General features: G+C 39.4%; 1 protein-coding gene across 2 annotated transcripts in view; it reads left to right on the top strand.

Moving 5' to 3' along the window:
• The window catches only part of TIGAR (TP53 induced glycolysis regulatory phosphatase), a 26,416-nt gene extending 11,226 nt beyond the window's left edge, over positions 1-15,190 (top strand). For both annotated transcript variants that reach the window (XM_032254510.1, XM_032254511.1), the window contains 5 exons: positions 3,952-4,073; positions 11,491-11,568; positions 12,959-13,069; positions 13,942-14,512; positions 14,821-15,190. In XM_032254510.1, the coding sequence (XP_032110401.1) occupies positions 3,952-4,073; positions 11,491-11,568; positions 12,959-13,069; positions 13,942-14,373 (743 nt within the window). In that variant the 3' untranslated portion in view covers positions 14,374-14,512; positions 14,821-15,190. The remainder of the gene's footprint in view (positions 1-3,951; positions 4,074-11,490; positions 11,569-12,958; positions 13,070-13,941; positions 14,513-14,820) is intronic.
• The last annotated feature ends 8,699 nt before the right edge of the window (positions 15,191-23,889 follow it).

Consider the following 23,889-nt stretch of genomic DNA (forward strand, 5'->3'; position numbering starts at 1 on the left):
GTATAGTAGTTCCCAAATCCTTAGACTTTTGTCATAAAGTCTTACTTTTCTGATAGTAATATAGCTACTTGAGCTGTTTTGGGTATGGAATTTCACTGGTATGTATTTTTCCATCACATTCCTTTCACCCTTTTTGTGTACTCGTGTTTAAGTGTTATCTCATAAATAGTATGTAGCTGAATTTTGGCTCTTTTAAAAATATATAGAATTTGTCTTTTTTTTTTTTTTTTTTGAGACAGAGTCTCGCCCTGCTGCCCAGACTAGAGTGCAATGACATGATCTCGGCTCACTGCAGCCTCCACCTCCTGGGTTCAAGCAATTCTCCTGCCTCAGCCTCCCAAGTAGCTGGGATTACAGGTGCCCGCCACCGCACCTGGCTAATTTTTGTATTTTTAGTAGAGATGGTTTTACCATGTTGTCCAGGCTGGTCTCAAACTCCTGACCTCTGGTGATCCATCCACCTTGGCCTCCTAAAGTGTTGGGATTACAGGCGTGAGCCACCGCACCTGGCCTAGAGATTTGCCTTTTGACTGGCAGTAGTGACTGTTTGCCTTTTTTCTGGTTACTGATGTGATTCGATTTTTTTCTTTGTTATTTTTCCCCCTTTCTTTTTCTAGTCTTCGTTTTTTATCTTCCCTGCCTTTACTTCTTAAGTGTTTGGTTTTTTTCCTGTTCAGCGCTCTCTTACCTTCCCCACTAGCTTTGAAATGAGGTACCATTTCCATTCTTTTGATGGTTATCTTAAAATTTTTACCCTCATACCTGTCTCAGCCAGGGCTGCTGTAACAGAGCATCATGGACCCAGTGGTTTGAACAATATTCAGTTCAAGAGACTGGGAATTCCAAGATCTGAATGCCAGCAGGTTCAGCGTCTGTGGAGGACCTGATTCTTGGTTTGCAGACTGCTGTCTTCTGATTAATTTCCTCACACGGCAGAGAGATAGAGCAAGGGCACTTATAAGGACACTAATCCTGTTCATGGGGGCTGTACCCTAGGATCTAATCACCTCCCACAGGCCTGCCTCCTAATATCATCACCTTGAGGGTGAGGATGTCAGCATGTCAATTTTAGGGGGACACATTCACTCTGACAATACCTAATAAGTATAATATGAATATCCTCTCTCCCGAAACATACAGAGAACTTCTGTAGTAGCTTAGCCCTGTCTTTTTTAGATTGCTTGAGGTAGACATTATTGTCTTCATTTGTTTAGATGGCATTTAAATTTCGGAATATATTTGCCAGTTTCTCTGCTCCTCATTTGTTTTCATCTCAGACCATTTCTGAAGTACATTCTTTGAAAAGTCCTCTAGTGTATGTAGAGCTGCTGGTGGTAAACAGTGACTTCAGTCAGTGCACACTTCTCTCAGCACTTGGAAGATAGCATTCAGCAGTCTTTGGTTCCGTAAAAATAAGCTTATCCTGCTTGATGTATGTGCGTTTTCTTATTCCGGGAAATTCTTAGCTGTTATCTTCTCATATTCCTTCCCTTCATTTTTTCTATTCTTTCTTTTTTTTTTTTTGAGACGGAGTTTCACTCTTGTTGCCCAGGCTGGAATGCAGTGGTGTGATCTCAGCTCACTGTGGCGTGATCTTGGCTCACTGCGGTGTGATCTTGGCTCACTGCGGTGTGATCTTGGCTCACTGCAACCTCCACCTCCTGGGCTCAGGCAATTTACAGACATGCCCCACCATGGCCAGCTAATTTTGTATTTTTAGTAGAGACAGGGTTTCTCCATTTTGGCCAGCTGGTTTCGAACTCCTGACCTCAGGTGATCCACCCGCCTCAGCCTCCCCAAATGCTGGGATTGCAGGCATGGAACACCACGCCTGGCCACTTGTTTTTCTATTCTTTTGGAGTTTCAATTAGATGATGCATGTCATAGACTGAATGTTTTTCTTCCCAGAAGTTAAGTGTCGAAATCATAACTCCACATCAGGAAGTGAGGTCTTGGGGCAGTAATTAGGTCATGAGGGATTTATGCAAGGGACCCCAGAGAGCTCTTTCCTCTTTGTGCCATGGGAGCATAGATGGAGAAGTCAGCAGTCTGTAACATGGAAGAGGGCCGTCAGCAGAACCCAACCATGCTGGTACCCTCATCTCAAACTTCCAGCATTCAGAACTGTGAGAAATAAATGTCTGTTGTTAGTAAGCCACCCGGTCTGTAGGACTTTGTTATAGCGACTAAGACAATGCATTGTTCGGAATTCTCATTCTTTCCTTTAGTACTCTAATATACCTGAGCTATGTTCTATCTCCTTGTATCTGTGCTGTGTACTGGGTAATCTCCTCAGCCCTGTCTTTGAGTTCATTAAACCTCCTCTCATTGAATCTCTGTTTATCCATTGAGAGGTCCCTGCAGCCCCCAGCAGTTCTTATTTTTATTATTAAAAGACCGATTTGGTTATTTTAGAAAGCTGTCTACTTGTTTTTGATGGTTACTGTTAATTGCTTATTTTTGTGATTCTGTCTTTATGTTTTATTCATAGTTATTTTAAAGTCCATATTTGCTGATTTCAGTGTCTGCTTTTTTTTTTTTTTTTTTTTGTGACAGAGTCTTGCTCTGTCACCAGGCTGGAGTGCAGTGGCGCAATCTCGGCTCACTGCAACCTCCGCCTCCTGGGTTCAAGTGATTCTTCAGCCTCAGTCTCCCGAGTAGCTGGGACCACAGTCACCTGCCACCATGCCCGGCTAATTTTTTTGTATTTTTAGTAGAGACGGGGTTTCATGGGTGGCTTTGATTTACGATAGATTATTTTCTTGTGTGTTGAATCTTTGGCTAAACAAGTATTTGTTCTAAAGTAGCAGAAAACCAGTTAGCCTCGTTTGAGAATGATTTCCTCTGAAAATGATTTGCATTTTATTTTACCATAGGCCTGAGGCTGTGTTAAGTCTCCTTACAGGAGCCCTTGCTCCCAAGAATGTTGTGTTCAGTCCTCCGGCTTGCTGTCCCCTCCAGCAAGCCTCCTTCCCCAGCCCTACCAGCTTGTTCTCAGGCTTTGGGGTTGCCTTGCTTTGTCCCTTGGAGATTTTTTTATGTGTTCTGTGGGCCTAGCAATGCAGCGCGTGCGCACGCGCGCGCGCGCACACACACACACACACACACACACACACACACATTCATACACACATCATTTAGATATTTTGTAGTAAGTAGGAGGTCCCTTCAGAGTGTCCAGTCAACCGTTCTCCTGGAAGTAGAGGTTTCAAAGCATTATTTTTTGCGACGGAGTCTTACTCTATTGCCAGGCTGGAGGGCAGTGGTGTGATCTCGGCTAACTGCAACCTCCGCCTCCTGGGTTCTAGCGATTCTTCTGCCTCAGCCTCTGGAGTAGCTGGGACTACAGGTGCACACCACCATGCCCAGCTAATTTTTGTGTTTTTAGTAGAGACAGGGTTTCACCATGTTGGCCAGGATGGTTTCACTCTCTTGACCTTGTGATCCACCCGCCTCAGCCTCCCAAAGTGCTGGGATTACAAGCGTGAGCCACTGCACCCGACCTCAAAGCATTTTTAAAGTGAAAAAGAAAAAGAAAGGGAGGGAGGAAGGAAAGAGGAAAAGTAATAGCATTATAATACTGAGCATTTGGCTGATGGGAATAAAGGAAACAACTTTTAGATGATGATCCTACCACCCCAACACAGTACCTGTAAAATCAGAGCCAATTAATGAGGAGATGGGCAAACATAAAAGAGGGAAAGCTAAGACATTTGTCTTCTCATCATCACCTAATTCTCATTAGGCAAGCATTCCTTTGGAAAATAGTTGAATACCTGAGCCTTCATCTAACAGCTTATTTTTACTTGCTAATAACGTCCTGAAAAGTTAGGTGGAAAAGTACTCAAAATCTTTCATTAAGATGTAGATAAATGCAGCTTTCGTTTTCCACATGTGATTTCTACATATGTAGTTTTGAATATTATTGTTCCTCTTCTTAATATATCACAGGACAAGGAGTAGATGAACCTCTTTCAGAAACTGGATTTAAACAAGCAGCAGCTGCTGGTGTATTTCTGAATAATGTGAAGTTTACTCATGCTTTCTCCAGTGATCTCATGAGGACAAAGCAGGTAAGTTTATTTATTTATTTATTTTTTTGAGACAGAGCCTCACTGGACACCCAGGCTGGAGTACAGTGGTGCAACCTCTGCTCACTGCAACCTCCATCTCCTTGGTTTAAGTGATTCTTGGCCTCAGCCTCCCAAATAGCTGGGATTACACGTGTGTTCCACCACACCTGGATAATTTTTGTATTTTTAGTAGAGATGGGGTTTTACCATGTTGCTGGTCTCGAACTCCGAACCTCAGGTGATCCACCTGCCTCAGACTCCCAAAGTGCTGGGGTTACAGGTGTGAGCCACCGCTCCCAGCAACAGGTGAGGTTAGAGTCAAGGTCTAGGCCGATGTGCCAAAAGTCTCAACAATTGTATAATCTTGAAAAATCTGCTACCAGAGTCTGTAGGGAATTAAATCACACACAGACATAACCTTCCTCAACAGAACTTATTTATTTTAATTTTATTTTGTACTTGTTTTAAATTAATTTTTTAATTAGAGTAGCTTAGAAAAAAAAATGTCTAAAAGAATATAAATAAGCTATTATGAGAGAGACCAGGGAGAAATGACAGGAGAAATTAACCCACCATGATATCAGGTATTAGGATTACCAGATAGAGTAAGAAACCACTATGTCACTGTAAAGAAATAAAAGACTTGTTAGAAATATCTCCAGGGAACAGATTACTATAAAAATGAGAAACCAGCCAGGTGCATTGGCTCATGCCTATAATCTTAACACTTTGGGAGGCTGAGGTGGGCGGATCACCTGAGGTCAGGAGTTCGAGACCAGCCTGGCCAACATGGTGAAACCCCGTCTCTACTAAAAATACAAAAATTAGCCAGGTGTGGTGGCACGCACCTTAATCCCAGCTACTCGGGAGGCTGAGGCAGTAGAATCGCTTGAACCTGGGAGGTGGAGGTTGCAGTTAGCTGAGATCATGCCATTGCACTCCTGCCTGGGTGACAGAGCAAGACTCTGTCTCAAAAACAAATAAATAAAAATCAAAATGAACCCAATCTACTTCTAAAACCCCATGGAAGGAGATTTTTGTGACCACTATGAGTGAACCATTGTTGGAATTTCATCTCCCCATAAACAATTAGAAAATGTGACAAAATGTGTGAAGCCACTGTTTTCAGACAGACTTTGGGCGCTGTGGGCCTGTGATGCCTGAATGAAGTGGAACAAAGACGGTGAGCCCTAGGATTGCCCTGGTTTTCTGGCTAAAGCGATTTCCAGACTCTGGTAGGGGAAGCCAAGTAGAGCTTAGCGGTCTCAGTGAGTTGAGGAGAAAAAACTTGGAATTTGGGAAGGTTAATCTTTACATTACTAAAATTTGTGGGGCAGAGTACTGGAAGAAAGAGGTGGATAGAGAAAGAGCTCTAGAAATATGTACATGAATCTCCTTAAATTGAAACATTTCTTGAAACAAATGATAATGGAAACACTATATACCAAAACCTGTGGGATACAGCAAAAGCATTAGGGAAGTTTATAGCTGTAACCACCTACATCAAAGAAGAAGAAAAACTCCAAATAAACATCTAACAATGTATCTTAAAGAACTAGAAAAGCCACTTTGGGAGGCTGAGATAGAAGGATTGCTTGAGCTCAGGAGTTCAAGACCAGCCCCGGGAACATGGTGAAACCCCATCTCTACTGAAATTTAAAAAATCAGCTGGGTGTGCTGGCAGGTGCCTGTAATCCCAGTGACTCAGGAGGATGATGCATGAGAAGTGCTTGAACCTGGGAGGCAGAGGTTGCAGTGAGCCAAGGTCATGGGCAATAAAGCAAAAGTCTATCAGAAAGAAAGAGAGAGAGAGAAGGGAGGGAGGGAGGGAGGAAGGAAGGAACTAGAAAAGCAAGAGCAAAAGAAAGAACGAACGAATGAACTAGAAAAGCAAGAGCAAACCAAACCCAACATTATTAGATGAAAAATAATAAAGAGCACAAATAATTGAAATTGAAATGAAGAATTCAAAATGTCAGTGAAATGATGGAATTGGTATTTTGAAAAGATAAGCAAAATTGACAGACCTTTAGCGATACTTAACTAAGAAAATAAAGATCCAAATAGATAAAATCAGATGAAAAAAGAGACACTACAACCAATATCTCAGAAATTCAAAGGATCATTAAGGGTTACTATCAGCAACTATATGCCAACAAATTGGAAAATCTAGAGGACAAGGACAAATTCCTAGACACATGCAACCTACCAAGATTGAACCAGGAAGAAATCCAAAGCCTAAACAGAATAATAACAAGTAACAAGATTGAAGCCATTATAAAAGTCTCCCAGTAAAGAAGAGTCTAGACCTGATCACCTGGAACCTACTGAATTCTACCAAACATCTAAAGTACTAATGCCAATCCTACTCAAACTATTCCAAAAAACAGAGGAGGAGGGAACACCTCTAAACTTATTTTATGAGGCCAGTATTATCCTGATACCAAAATTAGACAAAGACACATGAAAAGAAGAAAACTACAGGCCATTATTTCTAACAAAGATTGATGTGAAAACCCTTAACAAAATACTAGCAAACCAAATTCAGTAATCCCATTAAAAAGATCATTCTTCATGACCAACTGGTATTTATCCTGGGTATGCAAGGATGGTTCAACATAAACAAATGAATCAATGTGATACATTGTATCAACAGAATAAAGGGTGGAAACCATATGATCATTTCAATTGAGACTGAAAAAGCATTTGATAAAATTTAACATCCCTTGATGATGAAAACCCAAAAACAACCTAGGTATAGATGGAACAATGTAAAACAATACAATAAAGGCCAATACAATAAAATTCTCAACACAGTAAAAGCCATATGCAATAGACCCCTATCCTGTAACATACTGAGTGAGGAAGAACTGAAAGTCTTTTCTCTAAGATCTAGAACAAGACAAGGATGCCCATTTTCACCACTGTTATTCAACATAGTACTGGAAGTCTTAGCTAGAGCAGTCAGACATGAGAAAGAAAGAAACAGCATTTAAATTGGAAAGTGAGAAATCAAATTATCCTTGTTTGCAGATGATATGGCCTTAGATTTGGAAAAACTCACGTGAAGATTCTACCAAAAAACAATTAGAACTGATGCATTCGATAAAGTTCCAGGATAAATCAGTGTACAAAAATCAGTAGCATTTGACTATGTCAATACTGAATAATCTGAAAAAGAAATTAAGAAGTAATCTCATTTACAATAGCCACAAATAAAATTAAATAGGAATTAACCAAAGAAGTGAAAAAACTCCACAAGGAAAACTATAAGACACCAATGAAAGAAGTTGAAGAAGACAACAAAAAAATGGAAAGATAGTCTACATTCATGGATTAGAAGAGTCAGTATTGTTAAAATGTCCATACTACCCAAAGCAATCTACAGAGTCAATACAGTTGCTATCAAAATACCAATGACGTTCTTCACAGAGGTAGAAAAAAGCATCCTGACATTTTTGTGGAACTACAAAAGACCTGGAATAGCCAAAGCCATCCTTAGCAAAAACAACAAAACTGGAAATTATATCTGACTTCAAATTATACTACAGAGCTATAGGAATCAAAACATTATGGTACTGACATAAAACAACAAAATAATAGAAAGATATTCTATGTTCATGGATTAGAAGATTCAACATTGTTAAGATGTCCATACTACCCAAAGCAATCTACAGATTCAATACAATTTATATCGAAATACCAATGACATTCTTTATAGAAGTAGAAAAAATCATTCCAATTATTATTATTATTTTAAGAATTAGAGTAGGAAGCATCCTGAAATTTTTGTGTAACTACAAAAGACCCAGAATAGCCAAAGCCATCCTTAGCAAAAACAACAAAACTAGAAATTATACCCGACTTCAAATTATACTATAGAGCTATAGGAACCAAAACAGCATGGTACTGACATAAAAACAGACACATAGACCAATGGACCAGAATAGATAACCTAGAAACAAATCCATACATCTGCAGCAAATTCATTTTTGGCAAAGATGACAAGAAGATACATTGGGAGAGTCTCTTCCATAAATAGTGCTTGGAAAACTGGATATCCATATACAGAAGAATGAAACTAGACCCCTATCTTTCTCCATATACAAATATCAAATAAAAATGGATTGAAGACTTAAATCTAAGGCCTTAAGCTATGAAACTACTACAAGAAAACATTGGGGAAACTCTTCTAGAACATTGTTCTGGCCAGAGATTTCTTGAGCAATACTCAGCAAGCACAGGCAACCAAACCAAAAATGGACAAATGGGATCACATCAAGTTTAAAAGCACTGGTGCAGCAAAGGAAGCGATCAATAAAGTGAAGAGACAACCCACAGAATGGGAGAAAAGATTTGTAAACTACCTGTCTGAGAAGGGATTAATAATCAGAATAGATAAGGAGCTCAAACAACTCTATAGGAAAAAAATCTAATAATCTAATTTAAAATGGACAAAATGTCTGAATAGATGTTTCTCAAAAGAAGACATACACATGACAAAGGGGCATATGGAAAGGTGCTCAACATCATTGGCAATCAGAGAAATGCATATCCAAACTACAATGAGACATTGTTTTACCCCAGTTAAAATGGCTTTTATCCAAAACACAGGCAATAACATGCAGGCAAGGCTGTGGAGAAAAGGGAACCCTTGTACACTGTTGGTGGGAATGTAAATTAGCATAACCACTCTGAAGAACTGTTTGGAGGGAGGTTCCTCCGAAAACTAAAAATAGAGCTACAATATGATGGAGAAGTCCCACTGCTGGTTATGTTCCCAAAAAAAAGGAATTCAGGATATTGAAGAGATACCTGCACTCCCATGTTTGCTGCCGCACTTTTTACAATAGCCAAGATTTGGAAATAATCCAAATGTCCATCAGCAGGTGAATGGTTAAAGAAAATGTACATACACACAATGAAGTGCTTTTCAACCACAGAAAATGAGATCCTGTCATTTGCAACAACATTGGTGGAACTGGAGGTCATTATGTTAAATGAAGTAAGCCAGGCACAGAAAGACAAACTTACCATGTTCTCACTTATTTGTTGGAGCAAAAAATTAAAGCAGTTGAACTCACGGAGATAGAGAGTAGAAGCGTGGTTACCAGAGCCTGGGAAGGGTAGTAGGGGGAGGTGTTAAGGAAGCGGGACTGGTTAACTGATATAAAAAGCAAGAATGAGTAAGACCTAGTATTTAATAGCACAATAGGGTGACTATAGTCAATAATAACTTAATAGTACATTTGAAAATAACTAAAAGATATAATTGGATTGTTTATAACAAAAAGGATACATGCTTATGGGGATGGATACCCTGCTTACCAGGATGTGATTGTCATTCATTGCATGCCTATTTCATAGTATCTCGTGTGTTCCGTAAATACTGTACCCATAGAAATTTTAAAAATACAGAAAAAAAAACAAAAAATGAAAACCTCAGTGAATGTACTAAATTATAGATCACACACAGCTGAAGTGATCATTAACTTATAGATAAATATATGATAATAACCTAAATGTAGCATGGCATGATGGATTTAAAATATGAGAGTTTAGCTGGGCACGGTGGCTGATGCCTGAAACTCCAGCATGTTGGGAGGCAGAAGCAAGAAGATCACTTAAGCTCAGGAGTTTGAGACCAGCCTGGGCAACATAGGGAGACCTTGTCTCTATAAAAAATAAAAAATATAGCTGAGTGTGGTAGCGCTTGCCTGTAGTCCCAGCTACTTGGGAGGCTGGGGTGGGAGGATCACTGGAGCTTAGGGAGTTGAGGCTATAGTGAATCATGATTGTGTCACTTCACTCCAGCCTGGGTGACAGAGTGAGAGCCTGTCTCCAAAAAAAAAAGTCCCTTTAAAAAATAAATAAAATATGAGAGTTTAGAAGACATGAAGAGCATGATGAGGAAGTTCTAACAGCTTTCAGAAGGAGACGGCACAGAGAATGGGGAATGGGGAGGAAGAGGCGATATTCAGAGGTTACAGAGTATTGACAATTTTACAGAATTGTTGAAAGGCAGATACGGGGAGGGGCGGGGGGTAAAAATAAAGAAAGATCCAAGAAGTGTAGCAAATCCCAGCCAGGATAAATAAAAACGAAACCCATATCTACATTCATTATAGCAAAATTGCAAGATGTCACAGAATAAGGAGGAAAAAAGCATCCACTAAAGACCACTAGTTATGCTTTCAGCAAGTTTGTTCATATGGATGATGTCTTTATTGTGCTGAGAAATAATAAGGATTAACCTAGAGTTTTATACCCAGCAAGACCTTTTCTGCTGTGTAGGTGAAATGACATTTCAGACAAGGAAGCTCTGAAGTAACTTTCAAAGGAAAAATGAAAAAGAAGGAAGGTAATTCCAGAAGGGAGATCTAAGTTTCAGAAAAGAATGGTGAACAAAGAAATTGGTAAAGGAGACATTGACAATACATATAAAACAATATGACGATGTCTAATTTGTCAGGAAATGTATTTTTTAAATTAAATTTTATTTATTTATTTTATAGAGACAGGGTTTCACTATGTTGGCCGGACTGATCTTGAACTCCTGACCTCATGATCCGCCCGCCTCAGCCTCCCAAAGTGCTGGGATTACAGGTGTGAGCCATCTCACCTGGCTAGGAAATGTATTTTTTAAAAAGGCAGATCATGAACCTAAATTATTTCTACAGTTTTGCAAATACAGGATCACTTGTCAGTCAAAAATCACTAGACATGCAATGAGAGAAGGAAATGTGAATAAAAATGAGCCAAAGACAAACAGAAAGAGCCACGTGACTTACCTGATGGAGTTATCAGACATGAGCTTTAAAATAGCTGTATTTTTGTATAGGTAAAAAATGTGGAATTTCAGCAGAGAACTATAAAATATAAACTGTAAAAAAGAACCAAGTGCAAATTCTACAACTGAAAATACAATTGGAATTAAGGCTCGATGGATGGGTTTAACAACAGTTTAGACACATTTGAATGGAGAATTAAGGAACTAGAAGAGGGATTAGTAAACCTTTTCTGCAAAGGGCCAGATCGTGATTTTTTTAGGGTTTATAGGCTGCACGATCTCTGGTCTCTGTTACTACACCTAGTCAAGTTTGCTGTTATGGCAAGAAAGGAGCCGTTGACCGTGCATAAATGAATGCTGTGGCCGTGTTCCAGTAAAATACTTTATTTACAAAAGCAGATGATGGTCTGGATTGTGCTGACTCCTGAACTAGAAGATAGGTTAGAAGGGAATATGTAAATCAGGAATGAAGGGACATGGATGTGCAGTCTGAAGAGAGGCAGCTTTTGCAAAGGAAAATTGTTTCTAGTTCTTTTTTATTCAGTAAGATTATAGAGATTATTTCAGTGTTTCCACCAGAATGGTGATTATTTTTATGAAAAAAGAAACAATTGTCTCGATTTTCAGACTATGCATGGAATTTTGGAGAAAAGCAAGTTTTGCAAAGATATGACAGTAAAGTATGATTCAAGACTTCGGGAAAGGGTAAGTTACTTATTTACATACTGTTCTTCACCGTAAATTATCAGTAAGCCACCTCAGTTTGTCACTTGGCTAAAAATTAAATGCATTTCTGCTAGGGATTTTGAATCAGCAAACATGTTAAGAATCTGCCATATGACAGTCGCTGTTACATAGCCTGATATATAGCATCGTATTATTAAAATCAAATGAGATAAGCATCTTAATGTATGAAAGAAGGTATGCTCATAAGAACTTAACCAGTATAGAAAAGTTTAAAGTAAAGGTGAAAAATATGGATATTGCATAATATATGCAACCTAGCTACTGCTGATGGACAGGTAGGTTTTCACTAGATTCTCACTGATGTCAATAATGTTAAAATAAACATCTTTGTAGTTAATTCATTGCAGACCTACATATTTCTAGAAATGGACATTGGTGAGTATGTACTTTATTTTAAGGCTTTTATATACATATTGCCAAGTTGATTTCCAGAAAACCTGTGCCAATTTATAGTCCCTTGAATGACCTAGGAGAAAGTTTTGTTTTTTCACATCAACAATTGGTATTATTAGTCTCTGTGATTTTCCAACTTCATAGCTTAAGAATGGTGCCATCTGGCCGGGCATGGTAGCTCACACCTGTAATCCCAGCACTTTGGGAGGCCGAGGTGGACAGATCACTTGAGATCAGGAGTTCGAGACCAGCCTGGCCAACCTGGTGAAACCCGTCTCCACTACAAATACAAAAATGTGCTGGGCGTAGAGGCTCGTGCCTGTAGTCCCAGCTACTCGGGAAGCTGAGGCAGGAGAATCGCTTGAACCTGGGAGACGGAGGTTGCAGTGAAACGAGATCACACAGCTGCACTCCAGCCTGGGTGACAGAGCCAGAGACTCCATCTCGAAATAAAAATAATAATAATAATAATGGGGCCATGTTAATTCTCACATTACTGATTCCTAATGAAATAGACCTCTCATGTCTCTGAAACTTCCTTATAACTATGGAGATATATTTACCTATTTCATAGTGCTGTCATTGGGATCAAATGTGTGGATGGGAGGTGGCTGAGTTGGTGCCTTGCATATGTTAATCTCTAGTCCTACAATCTGTGCAAATCTCTATTTATTTGTTCAGTAAATCCCCACCATCTACTTCAGATAGCTTAGCAAGTTATTCTAAAATAACCCATTTGGACGTGGCGTACAACTCAAGATTTCAATTATATTTTCTAAGGTTCATGGCCCTCTACCTAGTACATTCTCTTTATCAGTTCAGAGGAGATAGAATAAATTAAGTGGAGGAGATTTGCTTATTCCTGGGATGAATGTTCTAAATTTGCCATAAATATAAGCTTAATTGTTACATTGTAATTTCATTTGAGAAACTGTTGTCTATTGGACTATTTCAGAAATACGGGGTTGCAGAAGGCAAAGCCCTGAGTGAGCTGAGGGCCATGGCCAAAGCAGCCGGGGAAGAGTGCCCTGTTTTTACACCGCCTGGAGGAGAGACACTGGACCAGGTATGAGGCACTGCCCATGTCAGAATGGTTGAAATCGGACTCATAAATTAGGTGTTTTGGAATTTTAGCTAAGCAGTTTGAAAGTCGCTTGGTTCATTCTCTTTTTCATGTTAAATTATTTACTTAGTAAATTATTCTATTCTATTTGAAATCTTATTTACTGTTCAGCTGACTTTGTCATTACAGACTGATAATGGACTTAGGGAAAGGTGTTATTAGATGGTACTTCTAAAAAAGACCTTTGACTGTGAAGCAGTGGCCTAGTGGTGGGAGTGGAGTTTAAAGAGGGTAATTGGCAAGTCACTTGAGTTGAAATAATTCAAAACACGAAGTCTTCCAGCCTCTGCTGACTCCTCAGCTCTGTTCATGATGGCATCCCTGTGCTTGCATTTCTTTGGAGTGTTCTCTTTGAATTTGGTGATTTCCCCTAACCCATCCCCACCTCCTTAATCTTTATCTTCCTAATTTTCTTGAAAATACTTTACTTTAGTGAGGGAAGGATTTGTTGCTGCTGTTGCTCCAATGGCACTGAAGTGCCAGAAACAGTTTCCTGGTTAGCACTATTTTATGAGTTTTGTCGACGTGTAGATTTCCCTAACTAGACCGCGAGTGCTTTGAACTCAGGAATTGGGAATTGTATCTTCTTCATCTTGGTCTCCATCATGCTTTCATAGTTCCAGAAATGTGGTAGTTACTTACATATGTCAGTGAGACTACTGATGGAATGAATAGAAATGTAGATTGAGATTCTTCTGCTTATGTAGTACTTGGTGTTCAGTATTAGAAAAAAATCCAGTCAGTTATGTTCTATGTCAACGTTTTAAGGAAGTTATTATGTCACTTTATTTTACCTTTTATTTCTTTTCTTGTAGGTGAAAATGCGTGGAAAAGACTTTTTTGAATTTCTTTGTCAACTAATCCTGAAGGAAGCAGATGAAAAAGAACGGTTTTCCCAAGGATCTCCAAGCAACTGTCTGGAAACTTCTTTGGCAGAGATATTTCCTTTAGGAGAAAATTGCAGCTCTGAAGTTAATTCAGACAGTGTCTTTCCAGGATTAGCCGCCAGTGTCTTAGTTGTGAGTCACGGTGGTTTCATGAAAAGCCTGTTTGATTATTTTCTGACTCACCTTAAGTGTTTCTTACCAGCCACTCTGAGCAGATCCGAACTTATGTCAGTCAGTCCCAATACAGGGATGAGTGTTTTTATCATAAACTTTGAGGAAGGAAGAGAAGTTAAACCAATGGTTCAGTGTATTTGTGTGAACCTACAGGATCATCTAAATGGACTGACCGAAACTCGCTAAGATTAAATCTGCATCAAAATCTAACCATTTTGAGCCTCTGAAGGGAGTGCCATTGGCTTTATTTACTTCCCTCCTCTGCTAGTACTGATTTGGAAACAGTTAAAAGCAAATTATAAAGCTCAGGTCGAATCATAGCCACATAAAACTTTTTTTTTTTTTTTTTGAGACGGAGTTTCACTCATGTTACCCAGGCTAGAGTGCAATGGCGCGATCTCGGCTCACCGCAACCTCCGCCTCCTGGGTTCAGGCAATTCTGCCTCAGCCTCCTGAGTAGCTGGGATTACAGGCACGCACCACCATGCCCAGCTAATGTTTTGTATTTTTAGTGGAGACGGGGTTTCACCATGTTGACCAGGATGGTCTCGATCTCTTGACCTCGTGATCCACCCACCTTGGCCTCCCAAAGTGCTGGGATTACAGGCTTGAGCCACCGCACCCGGCCGCCACATAAAACTTTAATGAACAACCAGATAGAATTAACTATCTTGTTGAAGTACAGTTGGCATTTTCCAAAGTAATTTTACCACCCTGCTAAGTGTCAACTCTGGATTGCACGTGGATGATGAAGGAACTCAGTATTGAAAGTTAGGGATTAGTAACCTTGTTACAATGGTTTCTTTTTATTTTAGCCCATTTTAATGGCTACGAGTAAGATACTGTATGTTTTTTAGTATCTCATCTAGTGCTTGGAAGAAAGAACTGTTTATAAGTCCCAATACATATTTATATTGACTATTATATTTTTAAAATCCTTTAAATAAAAATTCCTTATAAGTTTATATAAAGCAAAATAACACTAACATGTTTTACATATAAATTAAGTGTTGGAATTTTTTATTCTAGAGGGCTTGAAATGTAGATGAATGCAGATTACGGTTGCAGAATGGTCTGCGGGGAAGAAGTTAAAACCATCATTTGATTTAAATACAGTAAAGAAGGAATCTTGGAGCAGAGGGTAAAAGAACAGCCTTTTCTAAACAATACCTTGCAAAAGTCAAGTCAATGGAAACCAGGAAAGCCAAAAAAATGAAGAATATCCCCTTGCTTCTTATCTAACCTGTAGGCTGAAGAATTTCCAGTTTGAGGAAGGCTGGAAAGAAAGTAAACAGTTAACAGTACACTACACGGCAATCTCAGAATAAAAGAAGGAGCTTTTTTGTAAAGAATGGTACTCTGGGCCAGGTGCAGTGACTCATACCTGTAATCCCAGCACTTGCAGGCAGATCACAAAGTTGGCAGTTCAAGACCAGCCTGGCCAACATAGTGAAACCCCGTCTCTACTAAAAATAGAAAAATTAGCTGTACGTGGTGGTGGGCACCTGTAATCCCAATTACTCAGGAGGCTGAGGCAGGAGAATCACTTGAGGCCTGGAGATGGAGGTTGCAGTGAGCTGAGATTGAGCCATTGCACTCCAACCTGGGTAACAGAGCAAGACTGAATCTCAGGGAAAAAAAAAAAAAAAAAAAAGAATGGTGCTCTGAAGGTACAGGTGAGGTTGCGTCTTCCTTCCACCAGATGGCACTGGAGAAAAGGGATTTTGATTAAGTTAATTTTATACATAAGATGGTCTTTCAGAAATCTTTATCTAAATGAAGAAACTGTTTTACATGTAGTTCGCCTTTAAGTCACCATGTTCCTAAATGCGGTGAGTCTCAACTTTAAAGAGGATTAATAATAAAGTTGTCAGTTAAGGCTATAATCACAAATAGTCAAAATTTGACATTTAAATCTTATGTAAAATTCAGTAATATACTGTTCTCAGTGTGTGTCGTACTACCAGTTTTCTACCAGTATTGAAACAGAGCACGTGTTTGAGCATCAGAGGAAGTATACACAAAAATTTGAAAAATAAGCAAAAAGGACAGACAACAACTGTCTCCATTTCCACCACACTGAAGTCACCTTTCTTCCTTTCTGTCTTTTTGAGACTGAGATTTTGCTCTTGTTGCCCAGGTTGGAGTGTAATGGCACAACCTCAGCTCACCACAATCTCTGCCTCCTGGGTTCAAGCGATTGCCCTGCCTTAGCTCCCGAGTCACTGGGATTATAGGCATGCACCACCATGCCCGGCTAATTTTTTTGTATTTTTAGTAGAGATGGGGTTTCTCCATGTTGGTCAGGCTGCTCTCAAACTCCCAACCTCAGGTGATCCACCCGCCTCAGCCTTCCAAAGTGCTGAGATTATAGGCGTGAACCACCACGCCTGGCCCCATTTTTTTTTTTAAAGAAACAAAACATAAATAAAACATAAAACGTAAGTAGAGTTCCGTTTAACAGTTGTCGCAGTCTTGTTCCCTCCAGAGGCAGCCACTGCAGTGAGTCTCTGTACATGTTCATCTGTTCCTTATATTTTCACCTAGTGTCTGGAAGAAGATGGTATTGTTTTGGTGCTTTAAAAATAAATGTCCAGCCATCTGTGTTCTTTATTTTTACTTATGTCTTGGAGGCACTGTCTCTGTTGATATATATAGATCTAGTTAATTATAAGCTCTGTATTCTATTAAATATAGCACATTTTTGTTTATTCTATTAGTGAGTATTTAGGTATATTCAGTTTTTTTCTTTTCTTCTTTTTTTGAGACAGAGTCTCTCTGCTTCCCAGGCTGGAGTGCAATGGCGTGATCTTAGCTCACTGTATCCTCTGCCTCCTGGGTTCAAGCAATTCTTGTGCCTCCGCCTCCTGAGTAGCTGGGACTACAGGCACGCGCCACCACGCCTGGCTTTTTTTTTTTTTTTTTAATAGTATTAGTAGAGACGGGGTTTCTCCATGTTAGCCAGGCTGGTCTTGAACTCCTGACTTCAGGTGATCCACCTGCCTTGACCTTCCAAAGTGATGGGACTATGGGCATGAGCCACTTTGCCTGGCCTACGATGCACTATTTAATGTGTTCTTAATTTTTAAGATAAACTAATATATTTTATCCTTTATGAATTTTTTTGGTATGTATCTTTAAGAAGACTTCTCTACCGTGAGGTCATACAGCAATCTCTCTTTATAGTTTTTGAGAACTTCTGAATGTCGAATCTTGAAATTATCTGAAATTTGTTTTTTATAGTATAAGGAAAGAATTTAATTTTATTGGGTTTTTTTCTGTTTTTTTTTTTTTTTTTTTCCCACGTGGTTGAAACAGTTATCCCAACAGCATGATAAAGACTGTTCTATCCCAATTGGCTTGTGATGTGTGCTCTCAGGCCTTACACACCCTCATTTACTGGAGTCTGTGGACTCTGTTCTGATTTATCTGTGTATTCTCATATCAGTGTCATACTTAGTTACTGTGGCTTTGCAGCGGAGTATCTTGAAGGGTGGATAGTTTGCCTTGTTCATTTTTAAAGTTGTCTTAACTATCGGTACACTTTTATTCCATATAAATTTTGGAATCAATTGGTCAATTTCCAGAAAAATTCTGTTACAAAGTTTATTGGAATCACATGCATTTATTTAGTTATTCAATACATATTCAATACACATTCAGTGCATCATTTATGCAGTTATTCAATACGTATTTTTTGAGCATGGCACAGAGATGCCAGGCTATTTTAAGAACTATTAGAACTATAATAAAGCTATGAATATATAGCAATGAACCAAAAACAAAGTCTTTATCCTTGTAGAACTTCTGTTCTGTCAGAGAAGACTGTGTTGGCTCATACTGTGGTCCGTGCAGTTGAGCAAAATAGGCAGAGTAAGGGGGATGGAGGCTGGCAGGAGAAATGCTGCTTTATCCAGAGTGGGCAAGGAGGACTCTAGATGATGTCAGTACTGAAGGAAGTAAGATCTGCCACTCTGAGGAGAGGAGCAGCATGGAAGGAGTAGAGTTCAGAGGCCCTGAGGAAGGATCAGGCTTGACTCCTTTGAGCAAGGGGGATGGGAGAGTGATGGGAGGACAGGCCAGTGTGGGCAAAGTGATGTGATCAGATGTTTCAGTAGGACCACCCTGCTTGCAATGTGGACAGCAGGCTGTAGGGGATGCTATAGGAGCACAAGGCTGGAGGCAGGGAAGACGGTGCCCTGGCTCTCAGGTCATTTGAAGAAGCAAGGCCAGGGATGTTGGCAGGGACGAGGCCAGAGTGCCTCCAATGGCTAAGAGCCTGGACATTGAATTTTTAGGTTAGCTTAGGATTGGTCATCCTCCCATCTGTGAATGTCACAGATCTCTCATTTTGTCTGGGTCTTTTATCCAATGAAGTTTTATTTGTAATATTTCCCATCTATCCCCTGCTCCCACACCTGCATAGCTTCTCCCACTGTCAACATCCCCCGCCAGACTAGTGCATCTGTTACCATTTATGAGCCCACATTGACGCATCACCATCTCCTGAAATCCATAGTTTACATTTGGGTTCAGTCTTGGTATTACATGATCTGTGGGTTTGGACAAATGTATGGAGATATGTATTCTACCATTAGAGTATCATGCGAGTATTTTCACTGTCCTAAAAATCCTCTATGTTCCACCCACTCACCTTTCCCCCCTTGCCTTGCCCGTTTCTGTTAGGTCTAGTCCAAGGCCTGGCAGAGAGAAGCTTCACTCCAGGCTCACAGCTTCAAGCACAGCCTGTTGCTTAGGCTCCCTAGCACCCGGAGTCGAAACCATGGCTCGCATTCATCTGCCTCTTATTTTCCTGTCCTTCCTACTCCTCACCCACCTGCTATTCATCTCCATTTTTGGATGAGGATTCTCATTTATTGCTTTTTGTTTTTGTTTTGTTTTTCTGAGATGGAGTCTAGCTCTGTTGCCCAGGCTGGTGTGCAGTGGCACGTCTCAGCTCACTGCAACCTCTGTCTCCCAGGTTCAAGCAATTGTCCTGCCTCAGCCTCCTGAGTAGCTGGGATTACAGGTGTGTGCCACTATGCCCGGCTAATTTTTTGTTTTTGTTTTTTGAGACCAAGTCTCACTCTGTCACCAGGCACCAGGCTGGAGTGCAGTGGCGTGAGCTCGGCTTACTGCAACCTCCACCTCCCTGGTTCAAGCAATTCTCCTGCCTCAGCTTCCTGAGTAGCTGGGACTACAGGCGCACACCACCATGCCCAGTTAATTTTTGTATTTTTTAGTAGAGACAGAGTTTCACCTTGGTGACCAGGATGGTCTCGATCTCTTGACCTTGTGATCCACCCGCCTCGGCCTTCCAAAGTGCTGGGATTACAGGCATGAGCCACCACACCAGGTCCCAATTTTTTGTATTTTTAGTAGACATGGGGTTTCACCATGTTGGTCAGGCTGGTCTTCAACTCCTTACCTCGTGATCCGCCTGCCTCGACCTCCCAAAGCGCTGGGATTACAGGCGTGAGCCACTGCACCTGGCTTCTCATTTATTGCTTTTTAACTAAAAACCTGTTTTAGCTAGCATCTTTATTCTAATTTCTCTAAATGCTATGTCATCGTCAGCAAAGACATGCTCATATTAGGGGAAGCACATAAAGTAAGATATCCCTGAGAGAACAGTGCATCTCACACTCATTCCATGGCTTAGGCTTATGCAGGAAGTGCAATATTTGGCCATATCACTTAAGTAAATATGCTTATATATACTTGTATATTTATTTACATTTACAAGTAGTTGAATTTGTGTAAGTTAAATGGTTCTATTATATGTCTCCACTATACTAAGGTCAGTCACAACTTAGTTGAAATAGATCATCCTAGGTGAATACGCCTGGGCATATTATCAGTGCTGTTAAGCACAGACACAGGAGGTGCAAAGGAAGACATGTTTAGTAGAGAGCAGTGGTGCTGGGCTGAGTACCTGCTATCAGACGCAGCACACACCAGTCTGGAAATTGAATAGGGCTCCTAGAACACATCCTTGTTTTACGGAAATGCTGCCTTTTACTCCTCTTTCTTTGGGCCTCATCAATTTGGAATTACAACTTTCAGATTGAAGTATATGTCAGTTCCTTTGTCTCCAAGCAAGATGGCCAAGTAGGTCATCATGACATTTAACTACCAGTGCTTTAAAAACTTAGGATTCTCGCCTCCCACCCTTACCCAGTTCTCAATCACCTGGTTCATCATTCAGCACTATGACCTAAGGAAGTGATATGTTTATTGATTAATGACAGGGCAGGGACACTGGAAAGATCTATAGTCAGAAGGCCGGGATTCAAGTTCAAGGCTTGATTCTTAGTAATTTTGTGGCTAAGCAAGTGTCTTAAAATCACTGAGCTACTGTATCCTCATATTAGAGAATAATGACAGTAACGTGCATGTGCATGTGTTTTGGTAATCTTTTATTTTAGATTTATCAAACCTACAGAAAAGTTGCAAGAATAGTAGAAGGAACGGCTGTGTACTCTTCAAACTCATTCACCACTTGCTTACATGTTGTCCCACTTTGCCATTTTTTTCTCTCCCTCTGCTTTCTCCTGAAACATTGGAGAGTAACTTTGAGTCCTCCTACTCTTCCCCTACAAAATTTCAATGTGTGTTTCCTAAGATCAAGGATGTTCTTATATATAACCCAAACTAAATATCAGAGTCAGGAAATTTGACATTGATATCACCTATTAGCTAATCCATAGACCATATTTAAATTCTGTCAATTATTTTGTTGATATACCTGTGGCTTTTTTTCCCCCTCTGAGTCAAGAATCCAATCAATCCAGGACTGTGCGTTGCATTTAGTTGCCATGTTTGTTCATGTCCTTCCATATAATCCTTCGCCTTCCTTTGCCCTTCTTTTTTCTCCCACCGTATGTAAGCAGTTGAACCTTGTCTTTCTTGATCTTGTTACTTTTTAAAAAAATAGGTGAATTCTTGTATTTCTTTCCTGACATATTGTCATTATTAGATTTGAATCATATACTTTTCTCAGAAGCACCCCAGAAAGGATGTGTCCTTGGACCATGTCAAGAGGCACCGGATGTTCTATCACCAAGCTGTTCACTGTAAAGTTACCGTATGTCTGATTCCTCATTCAACTTGCAACTACTCTTTTAGCCCTCATTGTTTATTTTCTGACTTTTTTTTTTTAACCAACTCACACCATGACTCTACTTTTGCTTCTATATTGATTAGTTGGCATTCTGTACTAAGAGAGCTTTCCCTTCTTCCCTACTTATTTATGTCAGTATGAACTCAGAAATTCTTATTCGGGGGTTTATAATACACTACCTTTATTAGTTTATGCTTACACAGTCCCAAATTTGTCCTGTGGGAACCCTTTCAGGCTGGCTCTTACGTTCTGTTGACACAATCTCATCATTCTTTACTTTCTTTCTGGTATTAACAATATGCTCCAGACATACTCCTTCCCAGCCCTAGCCCCAGTCGGCTTTTTCTCCAAAGAGCCCTGGTTATTTGGAAATGAAATGAAAGATCTGTGGTATATGTGGTATTTAGAAACCAAGATCTGGGTGCTGGGGTGCTCATAGCTAGTTGTGCCTTTTTAAAATATTACTGCATTGAATTGCAATGCATAAATATATTACAGTTTGTTTATTATTCTATTGATGAATACAAGGACCATTTCTAGTTTGGAGCTATTATGAATAAAGCTACTATAAATATTTTTACAAGTCTTTTTGTGGACATGTTTTCATTTCTCTGGGGTCAATAATCTAGGAGTGGAATTGCTGAGTTATAGGGTATGTGTTGGTGTCTATTTAGTTTTATAAGAAACTTTCCAGCTGTTTTTCCATAGTGATTATACCATTTCATGCTTATCAATAATGAGTTCTAGGTGATTCACATCCTTGTCAACATTTGATATTATTGGTTTTTTAAATTTTAGCCATTCTGACTGTTGTATAGTAGTATATCACTGCAATTTTAACTTTTAACAGATGATATGGAACACTTTTTAATGTACAGTACTTACTGATCATTCAGCTTTCTTTGTGAAATGTGTATTAAAATCTTATCCATTAAAAAAATTATGTCATCTTCTTTTTTTTGAGTTCTAGGAGTTCTTTATGTGTTTTGGGTATACAAGTTCTTTGTCAGCTCTGTGTGTGTGTGTGCATGTGTGTGTGTGTGTGTGTGTGTGTGTATCTGCATGTATTATATGTAATTTTATTCCAGTTTATATATTGTAAAATATAATTTTATTCTACCATTTATCAGTTTAAGTTGTTGATTTTCATAAGACGGATTTACCATGGCGTTTGTTTTATGATTATTGTTTTCTTTGTCTGAGACATTTTTGTCTATCCCCTGGTCATGGAGATTTCTGTTTACTTCTAGAAGATTTGTAATTTATAAGTTATATTTAGGTCTTGATCTGGGTGGAATTTTTGCGTGTGGAATGAGGTAGCAGGTTGAGGCTTATGGTTATTTACCTGGATATCAAATTGTTCTATCAGGATTTGTTGAAAACACTTTCCCCCTGAATTTATTTGGTTATTTTGTCATAATTCAATTTATTATGTAAGTGTTAGTGTATTGCTGGGCTCCTTATTTTATTCCATCTGTCTTTTTGTCTATCTGTATGCAAATAACACAGTGTCCTGATTATTCTACATTTATAGAAGTCTTGAAATTAAGCGTATAAGTCGCCTGAGTGCTTTTTCTTTTTCAGGATCATTGTTGTTTTGGCCCATTGTAGGTCTTTGTATTTCCACATAAGTTTTTAAAAATAGACTTTTTTAGAACAGTTTTTTTTTTTTAGATTTATAGAAAAATTGAAACAATATGCAGAATTCCCATACACCTGTATCCAGTGTCCTCTGTTGTTAACATGTTAACGAACTGATATTGTTACATTATTAACCAAAGTCCATAGTTTATTTAGAAATTTCCTTACTTTTTACCTAATGGCATGTTTCTATTCCAGAATCCCATCCAGGATACCACATTACATTTAGCTGTCATGTCTTCTTAGGCTACTTGTGTGTGTGTGTGTGTGTGTGTACATATACATTTCATTACCCTTGCTTTTTCAATGTGGAAAATATACACAACAAAATTTACCAAATCAACTGTTTTTAGTAGTTCCATGGTATTAAGTACATTCATATTGTGCAACTACCCTTGCTTTTAAAAAAAATTGACACATAATTGGCCGGGCACTGTGGCTGACACCTGTAATCTCAGCACTTTGGGAGACCAAGGTGGGTGGATCGCGAGGTCAAGAGATCAAGACCATCCTGGCCAACATGGCAAAATCCCATCTCTACTAAAAATACAAAAATTAGCAGGGTGTGGTGGCATGTGCCTGTAGTTCCAGCTACCTGGGAGGCTAAGGCAGGAGAATGAACCCAGGAGACGGAGGTTGCAGTGAGCCAAGATTGTGCTGCAGCACTCCAGCCTGGCGACAGAGTGAGACTCCGTCTCAAAAAAGAAAATTGACACATAATTGTACATATTTATGGGGTATAGAGTGATATTTTATTAAATGTATACAATATATAATGATCAAATTAGGGTAATTGGCATATACATCACCTCAAACGTTGCTCATTTCTTTGTGTTGGGAATATTCAAAATCCTCTTTTCTAGCTATTTGAAAATGTGCAATTAATTATTGCTAATCATAGTTACCATATGGTGTGATAGAACACTAGAACTTGGCCG

Source organism: Sapajus apella, unplaced genomic scaffold, assembly GCF_009761245.1.
Source record: "Sapajus apella isolate SASKATOON/1434 unplaced genomic scaffold, GSC_monkey_1.0 scaffold86, whole genome shotgun sequence".
In the NCBI taxonomy this organism is placed as follows: domain Eukaryota; kingdom Metazoa; phylum Chordata; class Mammalia; order Primates; family Cebidae; genus Sapajus; species Sapajus apella.